Below are 11,662 nucleotides of genomic sequence, written 5' to 3' on the forward strand. Positions count from 1 at the left end.
GTGTGTTTTTGTGCTCCTGCATATGGTTTTAGTACATTACATGTTAAGTGAATCTGCTTTTACAGTCACTGTCTACTTTATTAGATACACCTGTACAATCTAACGCAATCCAGTTCAACATCTCGGCCATAAATTCTACTTTTTCGAAGCTTATAAATTGTCCGTTTTTGTTGACACAGTCAGAAAGGTGATAGCTCTACTTTATGTTGATTATTAAGGTTGTAGCTGGTGATGATGTTGTACTGAAGTGCATTATATTGAAATCTGTTTTTAATACAAGTACTTGTGTATGTAAATGGGGCAGACTAAATATTAGAAACATCTTTCAAAGTAATACAGTCCAGTTCAGCTCCATCACCACCCACTACAACCCCAGTGAAAAACAAGTGTCCCAGTTTCCATGATTCTAACAGTATCCAGGTTTCTAATCATCTGTTTGCAGTTGTGTCTTGATATCTCACGATCTCAGCCCCCATGTTCTCCAGGCAGCACATCCAGGTTTCTCAAAACCAGGATAAGGGTTTATCCAGGTTTCCGAAACCAGGATAAGGGTTTATCCAGGTTTCCGAAACCAGGATAAGGTGATTATCTAGGTTCCTGAAACCAGGATAAGGTGTTTATCTAGGTTCCTGAAACCAGGATAAGGTGTTTATCTAGGTTTCCGAAACCAGGATAAGGGTTTATCTAGGTTTCCGAAAGCAGGATAAGGGTTTATCTAGGTTTCCGAAAGCAGGATAAGGGTTTAACTAGGTTTCCGAAAGCAGGTTAAGGGTTTAACTAGGTTTCCGAAAGCAGGTTAAGGGTTTATCTAGGTTTCCGAAAGCAGGTTAAGGGTTTATCTAGGTTTCCGAAACCAGGATAAGGTGTTTACATGTGCAAAACATAACCAGGATACTAGTGCGGATGTAAACACACTCCAGAATTATCACCTCTCTGACAGCTTTGTGAAAGTAGAATTCATGGCAGAGCTGTTGTATTGGATCGCAGTAGACTGAGCAGTGTGTAGTTTCACTGCAACAGCTGGTGTTTAGCAGTTGTGACTAAATCTCATAAATCCTCTCTGATTTTACTTGTGTGCGACTCACCGATGTCGTCATCGCAACTTTGTGAGTGGAAATTTTCATCTCAGAGTTCACAAGTTCGTCGATGCCTTTAAAGCAGTTGGTCGCCTGGAAGTAATTTTTTACATTTTTTTGTGTTTATTTGTTTTATTGCTCCTTAATAAGGCATTAAAATACGACACAAATCTTTCATCGTTTTTGATCAGGATACAAAAGTAGCGCCCTTCTTTGTTGTCAGCTGCCTAGCGACAGTGCTCTCATGCCAAGCATATCATGCACTCCACGAAATTAGGAACTCGAGTTGTGTTTGCGGATACTAATAGTTTCTGAAGCTTGTACGCAGTGTGATCATGTGCAGCAGCAGGAATGGAAACCTGCAGGCCATTGATTTCACCATGAACTCATTAAAATCTCATTTTCCACATCTCCCATTCTTCATGGAAAACATATTTTCCTCAGCCCCGCTCAAATTTTTAAAGTTCAGGGGATTCACTTTCTTTTCCTTGACGCATCACATCTGATATTAAGAGGACATGGTTGGTTTTTCCACCAGTCCACATCACTTTGTTTTGATGTTATTAAAATCAAAACATACAGTAATTCCCTTCTATGAAATTATTGGAAGGAAATACAATAAAATATGTAGAACAGCTATGTTCAATCAGTGATGAACTCAACCTGCATGTTACAACTTTGAGTATTTCTCCTACATAGGGACGTCCCCTGTGAGACAAAAAAGTCAAGTTTCATAAATTTTTTTGGACACTACACATCAGTTTTATTTGTTTTTCCAAAGTGAAATCACTGTCTTGAGACCCTCTATCCTCGAGGGTTTTAGGGTAGATGTGCCGGTTGTAAAACCCCTTGTGGAAGATTTGTGATTTTGAGCTATTTAAATAAAATTTATTTGACAGGATCAGGGGAAAATCAGAGTTTAAAGAGCTGAAATTTGTGTGCTTTTCTCTCGTTTCTCTCTGCTCAGTGAATCATGTGTCTGTTTTGACATATCAGTAAATGTTATCCTGTTTTGTCCAGATGATGGGAAGGTGGTGAAGGCAGTCTCGGTGATCAAAGACAACTGGGACACAGAGGAGATCATTCTGGAGGAGCTGACCGTCTTCCAAGTGAGATACAACAAAATAATGTGAAATGTGACTGTTTCTGCTTCTCATTTTAACACCTGAACGGTCGCTGACAGTCTTCTTGTAAACACTTAGACAATAGCACTTGTTAACCCCTTAACATCCACCCTTTTTATAGAATTTTCGCCTATTTGGCCAAATGGAAAAGCTTATAACAGAAGAACTGTAAGGCCATGATGCATGTATCAGGCTTCATTTAACAAGTGACATCTTCTAGTTTCTGGAAATGTGTTTGTTTAGCATGTGGCAAAACTACATCAGTTCAATCTCAGTCTATCATGAGTCATATTTGAATAACAATAATTAGGACATGCTTTATGCCAGAACTGTGCAGAATACCATAAACCTTCTACATCTTGTCAACCTGTATAATATTCCAGACCTCTAGGCCTAACCTAACCTTATGGGAGCTCGGGAGTTTTTAGTTTGGTGTCACTGGTGTCCCTGAACCTCTCCAATCATCTCCAATTGGCTAAATTGTGCCATTACTCATTGCTGTGTGATGCTACCGCATACAACTGGCTTAAGCGGGTCGCCGGCGACCCGGTGGATGTTAAAAGGTTAATACTTCCTTTACAAAAAACAGGACACATTAGCGAATTTTCACATGAAATGGCATCTTGTTCTTTTTCTGCTGGAACCAAACATGTTGGCCCACCAGTCCGCACCTGTTTTTACAACCCGAACCACTTTGAACACCTGAGAAACGACTCCTAACTTCATTCCTTCTGCTCAGATTATCCCGCAGAACATTTAATACCTCACTGCAGAGCTAAGCACACACATGAACTGTAGTTACTCAGGACTTTTATGGCTAAAATCACAGACCCAGTTTTCCCAGTGCCCATCTGCCGGCCCCGCGCCACACGCATGTTGTTTCCAGTGGAACATATTTGTCGGGAATAACTCTACTAAACAGAAAAACAGATAGCAGGGCACATATTTCCCAAGGTCTTCTCTGTAAATAAGCGTTAGAGAAGGCAAGAGGACTGGGGGAAGAGAGGAGGACAGAAAAGGCAAAAACAGGAAGAAAGGGGAAAAGGAAGAATGTTTTTTTTAAAAAAGAGCAGAGGATGAGAAATAAGGACAGGAATAAAGAAAAGATTAGATGAGGAAGTGAAGCTTAAGCAGCATTAAAGTGGAGCACAGGTGAAGGGAAGGAAGAAAAACCACAACAGCCACAAACAAACAGGATACCAGAAGCACATTGTCCATTTACTTATAGTGAGATTAAAACAGGAACTAACCCATTTCCATCAGCTTCACACAGAACAGGGACAGGGGTAAACCAGCTGGCACCGACTGTACGACCATATGATGAACTGCCATGTTTATATAACCGTTGGAGGCACAAGAGGCTGGTTTGCTCTCTGATTGGTCGGTCAGTTTGTTGGCTGTGACGGGACATATGATAGCCAGATCACTCTCCCTTTACCCTTTACCATAGTCTGAGTCTCCTTTATCTCCCCCTCCTCCATCAGTTCGACCTCCCCACTCGGAGCGTTCAGGGGTCGTTGACTCCCTTTGTGAAATGCTGAAATGAGTCAGTGAGCTAGAAAAATAGAGAAATCGAGGAGTAATTTAAATTTATTAGATTTCTAATCTGAGTAGCTGCCCTGACCTCAAAGCCAGCCGCAGCATTTAAAGCATCTCTGAGACATTCCTTTGCAACCTCTGCAAGGCTGAACTATCAATTTTGTTAAAGACTAACACCGAAGGCCCCCCCCCCAATTCCTTACCTTATTCTGCTGCTCACAGTCGACAGTCGACACAGTTTAGTGTTTCTGTGTGTGTGTGTGTGTGTGTGTGTGTGTGTGTGTGTGTGTGTCTGTCACAGTATCAAGACCACATTACGCATTAAATCACATTGATTCCCTCGGTGATCATAGAGATATATAAATGATGAATGATTGCCGTCTGTGTGATGCAGCGAGTATCTAAATTCATCCGTTTTCCTTTTTTATCGTGCAGAGTCCGTCTCCCATCCTGAGCATGGAGCTGTCAACAAAGAGAGTAAGTTTATCTGTCTGTCTGTGTATTTGTGATATTTGTTCAGAGTAGAGAACAAACTAAACAATGTGTCATTATGTGCTGTCATCAAAAAAAATTAAATGGTTTCAAAACAGTATCCAACTGTAGTTGAGATCAGAGGAAAACATGTTGATGGATTATGGCAGACTGGTCTATGTAAAAGTTTAGTCAGGATACTGATGACAGCACATAATGACACCAGGGTTAAGGAGAAATTAATATACAATTTTATTGGCAAACTGGCTCATTTAACAAAACTCCTGTTTCCTTGTAACAGTAACTATGACTTGACTTTTTTTTGCATAAATGTAATAAATTAAATGTAATTCTCACAGTGGATGAGTGATGAAGTAAAGGAGATATGTTACCTGCTAACTAATCATAAATAATTAGAAAGAATAAAAAAGAACATAAAGATGTCCAAGGCACAATATTTTACATAAAAAATCTGCCATAAAAATGAATTTTCAGAAGTTAAAAGTTTAACAAAACTTGGATGAACTGTGTTCAAACTTTATTGTCTTGAGGAGATACTTTACAACGACAGATGAGAAAGGCGTTGTTGGTTTTCTTTTACGAACATCTGTTGCCCTGAAGCAACCTCCAGAGACGGACTTCTTCACGCTCATCCTCCTCTATCTCTTTGTAACAGTAGTAGGAGGTGTGGTGGATTTACAGGAAGGTAATGAATCTCTTGTTTTTCTCTCTCCTCCACAGCAACAGCTGTATGTGTCCAGTGAGCTCGGCGTGGCCCAGCTGGGGCTCCAGAGGTGTGAGCTGTACGGGGTCGACTGCGCCGAGTGCTGCCTGGCCAGAGATCCCTACTGCTCCTGGGACGGACAGACCTGCTCCAGATACTTCTCCACCAGCAAGAGGTAGAGAATGAGGATGAGTTACAGGTTTAATCTACAGAGGCTTTGTCAGACATGTCTAATGTTTTGTTTCTTTAAGCCGTGCTAGCAGCGAGGCTCTGTGGATCCCAGTCTGGTTTCTCGGTCCAGACTGAAATAGCTCAACAACTGTTAGATGTATTTCCCCAGATGATGAATCACACAGCAGCTGCTTTCTAAAAATATTTCATTTAGATTTTCCAAATATATGTAACCTACATTACACACACACAAACAACAACACACCTTCATCACACGTATAAAACAAACAGGATCTGATCAACTTATATGAATTACATTAGGTATAACTGGCCATAAACATGAGTCTGATACTGTAAACTCTACAGCCACTGAAACCTGACCAGACCTTCATCATTAGTGGAAAAATTATTGATGTTTCAACAGGATAATCATCTCATCAAGTGTTTCATTCTCTTGAGACTTTCCTTGATTCCCGTCCTGAGATGGAAATAGCCAAGACAAGAAAGTTAAAAAAAGATTAGTTTGGGTTTGAGTGTTTACACTCATAAAGAGAGAGAGAATACTGACAGGAAGGAGGACAGAGAGAGAAAAATGAACCTGGCATCTTCTGAAGAACAAGAGGAGAGAAGCACGAAGGAGGAAATGAGCAGAAAGTGAGAGAGTCGGTATCTTTTCGCTGACAAAGTATAAATGTGAAAACTAATAGTAAGGAGATGAGAGACCTGCTGCTGAGGAAAGACAAGCGAGACCATCAGTTATGTTACAGTCTAAAGGACATAAAGCAGGAAAGGAAGGAGCAGCAGGGTCACAAAAGAGACATGACAACACTCTTTACCATGACTGGAACAATATTCTGTATTTTCACAGCCTGTCTTTGCCCCATGTTTCCTCATTCATAATCGCAATAACTTCATATTTTCACCTCCGAGGAGCCGGCAGAAGCCCAGAAACAACAGTGAGAAAGAGGATTTAATGCTGTTTTACAGCTTTATCTAAGGGCAACTTCATTATCTGCTGCTGTCAGGCTGTTTAACTGATGAGTCTTCAGTGTACTCCACCGCACACACGTCAGTCACTGACAGTACCCACATTATTCACATTTTTTAGCTTGTTGTCATAGATACATAATTTGTTCATAAAGGGGAATAAAGAGATTAGATGAAACAATAAGGTGACTAACAACAAGTCATGTGTGATAAGAAGTTTAATGATAGTGGGATAAATAGATTAAAGCAGAAATTTATGTGAAAAAGTTACTAAGAAACTGTGTGTGTGTGTGTGTGTGTGTGTGTGTGTGTGTGTTTCAGGCGGACACGGAGACAGGATATAAAGTACGGCGACCCCTGGAGTCAGTGCCCAATCACCGAGGATGGTAAGGATTTCCTCTGTCTGATATGAATAACCCGTCTCTGTGTCGCTGTTTTAAACATTTTTCCCGTCATAAGTTACGTAACGGACGGCCGGCGCGGTTTAGTGAAGTGGATTTCCACTTCCACACACACTCTGTGATTGACAGAGTATTTTGAAGTGGCGTAGCGGTGGACGGACTGTAAGACGCCACAGCGGAACAGCTGTTTGGTTGGCGTCTACAGAAGAGACCTGCATGAATCAACGACTGTGTTTGATTCTTGGCACCTGAACTTAAAATACATACACGAATAAACAGACTTAATGTTAAGAATGTCAGAAGAGTCCAAATAAGAGATGATGCCATAGGAATGTATCTATCTTAAGTTCATTGTTTAATCTAAAGTATTAAAGATCTTAAGTTACCTGCTATATTGTAAAGTTGTTCTGCTATCATTCATTTTGCAGGAGACCCTAGAATATGCAGTATAATATAGAATATATGTATAAATGGATTCTTTACTTTTTCATTAAAACTTGAAAGTTTCATCTCATTGGATGAATTTAAACTGTTAAGAGACATCTGGGATTGTTTCTGATGTGTTTGTGTGACTGGATGCACTCAGGTCTCTCTTCTAAAGGAGATCTTTATCAATGATAATAATAATAATAATAATAACAATAATAATAATAATAATAATAATAATAATAATACAGTCCTTTTTAAAGGCACTTTGAGATGCTTTTCATAGGAAATTGCACACAACAACAACAACAACAGAGCAGCAGGAAAGACAATGTTAAGAATAGAAAACAAATGCAGTATTATTAATTAAAGGTTATATGCTGCATATAAAATAGCTCCTATTATTATTCTGATCTGTAGGCAGGAGTAGGGCGCACTCTAGGGGACGTACTGTGTAACTGCAGTTTTCTCTGCTACACAGCAAACCAGTGGTAAAAGTTTATTACAAATAAGGAAAAATAATAATTAGAATATATTAAAATTTAAATCTTCACATAAATGCTTCTATAATATGTAATATATATGTTTTTCTTGAGTGTCTTGAGGCTGTGATGCACAGTGTCAACAGTAACTGACACACTAGATATTATCTGATCATCCCTCCTTTTTTCTAGTCAGATTTATACTGAGCAGTTAATATTTAAGTTAATATTTAAGTTAATATTTAGTTAATATTTTGTCTGTCTCTGTACAGCATTTCATATAAAACCTCTCAGGATGTGACGCTTTGAAAGAAGGAAACAACAGTAAATATATTTCTGCTATTTCCAACTGTTTCAGATTCACAGTCTGTTGAGGTGAAGTCAGTGTACGGCGTGGAGGGAAACTCCACCTTCCTGGAGTGCATTCCTCGGTCTCCGCAGGCCGAGCTCAAGTGGACGGTGCCGCAAACAGAGAGCCAGCAGCAAACTCTCAGTCAGATGCACCAAAGCAGAAAGGTGAGTCACATCTGTATATCTCAGAAGAACAAAGGTTGACTGTAGGGATGATGCTGCAGCGAAGTTTTGCTTGTCGCTGTCATTTGGAAGTGTTTCTATCGCTGTAGTTACAATAGTATTAAGCTGATGTTGAGTTAACTCACCTCCACGTATGGAGACATCACTCAAAAACTAATAGACTGTGACCCACTGTGTGAGAGAATCAGACAATTCTTCTTTTCCAAAGAAAGAAAGATGTCATGACTGCTGTTGCTTAAAAAACTTGAGGGATATATCTGTGAAAAGCATCACAAATAGGGATGCACGATATTATCGGCACGTCATCTGTATCGGCCGATAAAAGCTCTAAAATGAAATATCGCCATCGGCCATTTCTGACGATTATGAGAGGCTGATATGTCGCCTTCCCCTCCACCGCCTGACTGTGCTTCCCTCCACGGACTGTTTCACCCCGACGGTCCCGGTGTTTCCTCCACAGGCTCCACTGCTTCTTCCTGCTTTAACCTGAATAACAAACCAGGGCTCAGTGCTCTAGTTGGATCCACATGCAGAACCGGGGCTGGGGGGGGGGGTCTTTTTGGTTTATAGCGGCGGTTGGCAACCTGCGTATTAGGTGCAATACCGCCACCTTCTGCCCCGGAGTGTCAACCAGAGATTAAATCCGACACATTAATCCTGTCTGTCTAATAAACTCAAAGAAAACTCGACTGCTGCTCCCACTTGGCTGGTTCATTAAAGTTTTAATGCTGAGTTTTCCTAAGTTCTTCCTTCATATATTGTCTTACTTGATCATACTTAGTACAATCTATGCTTGCATGCATAATAGTCTCCTCAGCCATATGGAATAAAATATGTGCATATATCGGCATCAGCCACAATGAGTTGGAAATATCGGCATATCGGATATCAGCAAAAAATCCAATATCGTGCATCCCTAATCACAAACATGCATTATGATGATTTTTGAAGGGTTTTGACAGGTTTTTATAAGCTAAATTATAAATTTTTCCCATATCACAGATATATCCTTATCCTTATAATCCTTCATCTTAAAATATGAAACTCCTTTAAATTTAGTTTGGTTTTAAAAACCTGATTTCCGTGGTCTAACGTGCAAACTTTAATAAATATTGCATGGTGGGTTACATATTAATGTCAACAAAACCATGAGAAGTGCTGTTAGTAGTGGGGATGTGAATTACAACAAACTCACAACTTGAACATCATCCTCTGATCTTCTCCTGTCTCCTTCTCGTCTGTTCTTTGCTCCCTCAGAGCAACGACGGCCGCTCCCTCTACATGAAGCGAGGGTTGCTGATTCAGCGCCTGGAGATGGCTGACGCCGGCGTCTACACCTGCACCAGCCACGAGCACTCCTACCGTCAGGTCCTGGCCCGATACCGCATCCACATCATCCCCAACCACAGCCTCCATCCGGCCCGCTACCAGCAGAACCACAGCCCCAACCAGCAGGGCCCCGTGGTCCACGGGAGGAACGGCCCGTCGGCTGTGGGGGTTTCCGGGTTTCACAGCCAGGCAGGAGCCCCTAATCCGCCACCTTCGCTGCCGGGAAACAGGAACTCGTGGATTTCCCAGCATCCTCAGCTTCCTCTGAAGAGCTACAAAGACCTGCAACTGGCGGGGAGCAACGGTCTGAGCGTGGACGAGTACTGCGAGAATCTGTGGTACCGCGAGAAACGCCGGCAGCAGAAACTCCGCACTCTGAAGCTGAGACAGGAGAGCAGGAAAGCCCGGGTGAGGAGGAACAACCCTCCGGAGGTTCCCCTCTAGTCACCTGGAGAACACAGAGACTGACAACAGATCCTGTACATGCAGTGGACAAAGAAAGAGCTAATAATGGCGGCTGGTAGAGTGATACCACCTCTATGCCTTTAAAGACTGACAATAATATTCAAAAAAAAAAGAGAGAGAATTAGTATATCCTCATCCTGAATATGTTGACATTTAGACACTTCAAAAAATGGAAATGGAAATGTAGAAAAAGTTATTTTATGTCTGAATTTTTATTATGAGCAACGTTCATTATTGTTTCAGTTGGCTCCAGAATGTTATTTTGTAAGTCAAAGATGGAACCAGCATCTGAAAGATGAAATCACACCTTAGAATCACAAATGTGCCAAATATTATGGGTTTATGACACATTTAAAGGGAAACTTTGCTATTTTTTTCAACCTGGACCATATTTTCCCATCTTTTTGTGACTAATGGGGTCAACACTGTTTGAAACTGGTCCAGTATTGAGCGAAACAGGCTGTAATGTGATCCTCTAGGGCTTATTTTTGCCACTGACAGGCTCAGATTGTTATTATAAGTGTCTGAAAACATCATGGGAAGGACCATACCGAGAAGTAAAACATATTTCTTGACTTTCACTTGATCCGTCTGTTTATTAACTGTGTCTAATCAAATCTGACTCAAGGAGAAAAGTACCTTGACGGTGCGTTAGTGTTGGATTACATTGGAGCCCCTTTCATGGCTGCTGGCTGAAACACTCTCACTCAATACTGGACCAGTTTCAAAAATTGTTGCACCCATTAGACACAAAAAGATGGGAAACAGGGTCCAGGTTGAATACCAAGGTTTCCCTTTATGCATATTTGTTGCTGACAGGTTACAAGACAACATACTTACAACATAAACGAGTCAGAAGGGAAGTGATGCATCTGATCTTATTTCAAGCTTCATTAGCTTTCAGTACAAGCTTCTAGAGAAAATATAATGCTGCTAATCAGCTTGGTAGCAGTGCCAAAAACTGTTTGAGTTACTATTTGTAGTGTTAGAAAGACTTGTGGCATGAAGTAGGAAACATTATCAGAATATTTACCTTTTCTTTAATGTTATGAATTCAACAATATCTCAGCTTTCCTTCTCTAGTATGTCCTCTGCATACTGGAAACAGGCCGCTGACGGGGAATTTGTAGCAAAAAATATCTGAAATACAGGTGAAAGGTTGAGGTGAACATGTATCAGGATCTCACACACGACGCAGACTGAAGTATATATACGGTATAAATTAATGACAGAAGACTAAACATGAAAAGTGTTTGCCCTATTTACTGCCACACGTTTAACTGTTTAACAAAAACTTATAGTGTTTTCTACAAGTATTTATGTTTGTTTCATACATACCTGATGGATTGAATAAAGGCCTCAGTGGAAACGCACACGTAAAACGAACCTTGCTTGAATGACACATTCTGTATTAATTCTGCCATGTAACTAATAATTATTATTATTCACATCAATGTATATTAAAGAACTCTATTTTTGATAGTTTTCTTTCTTTGTATACTAGGATTTAGTACATTTTCTGTGTTTTTATAAACTTGTGTGTTTCTCTTTTTTTTAACTTCACGACTCTAATAAGCTTCGAGATGAAGAACTGAATAATGGATTTTCTGTTAAACTGTATGTGAATAAGCCACAAAATTATAACTTACCTGTAAAATAAAGAAATAAAAACATTCAAGGGTTTTGATTTATTTCTAAAAGATAAAATAATTTAAAGTCAGAAAAGCTTTTTCACTCTGAAAGATCAGAAACTCTTTTTTTTAAATTAAATTACATGACAGAGTCGATATGTGACTCATCTTTGACTCATTTTGAAAAGAATAACACAATTTGTTTTCAGTCAATATCATAAGAGGCTTCTATTATTAATCATCATAACCATCTTAAAAAGGGATTTTTTTGTGTTTGAACTTGAGTGGAGAAAGTCAGTGCA

The 11,662-nt window shown here is 40.0% G+C and overlaps 1 protein-coding gene across 1 annotated transcript in view; it reads left to right on the plus strand.

The window, feature by feature from the left end:
- The window catches only part of si:dkey-49n23.1 (semaphorin-3D), a 109,158-nt gene extending 97,751 nt beyond the window's left edge, over nt 1-11,407 (plus strand). The window contains exons 13-18 of the mRNA XM_067586199.1: nt 2,097-2,185; nt 4,175-4,216; nt 4,952-5,109; nt 6,414-6,478; nt 7,760-7,917; nt 9,193-11,407. Coding sequence (XP_067442300.1) covers nt 2,097-2,185; nt 4,175-4,216; nt 4,952-5,109; nt 6,414-6,478; nt 7,760-7,917; nt 9,193-9,708 — 1,028 coding nt within the window. The 3' untranslated portion in view covers nt 9,709-11,407. The remainder of the gene's footprint in view (nt 1-2,096; nt 2,186-4,174; nt 4,217-4,951; nt 5,110-6,413; nt 6,479-7,759; nt 7,918-9,192) is intronic.
- Nucleotides 11,408-11,662: the final 255 nt, after the last annotated feature.

Source organism: Thunnus thynnus, chromosome 4 (assembly GCF_963924715.1).
Source record: "Thunnus thynnus chromosome 4, fThuThy2.1, whole genome shotgun sequence".
Taxonomy (NCBI): domain Eukaryota; kingdom Metazoa; phylum Chordata; class Actinopteri; order Scombriformes; family Scombridae; genus Thunnus; species Thunnus thynnus.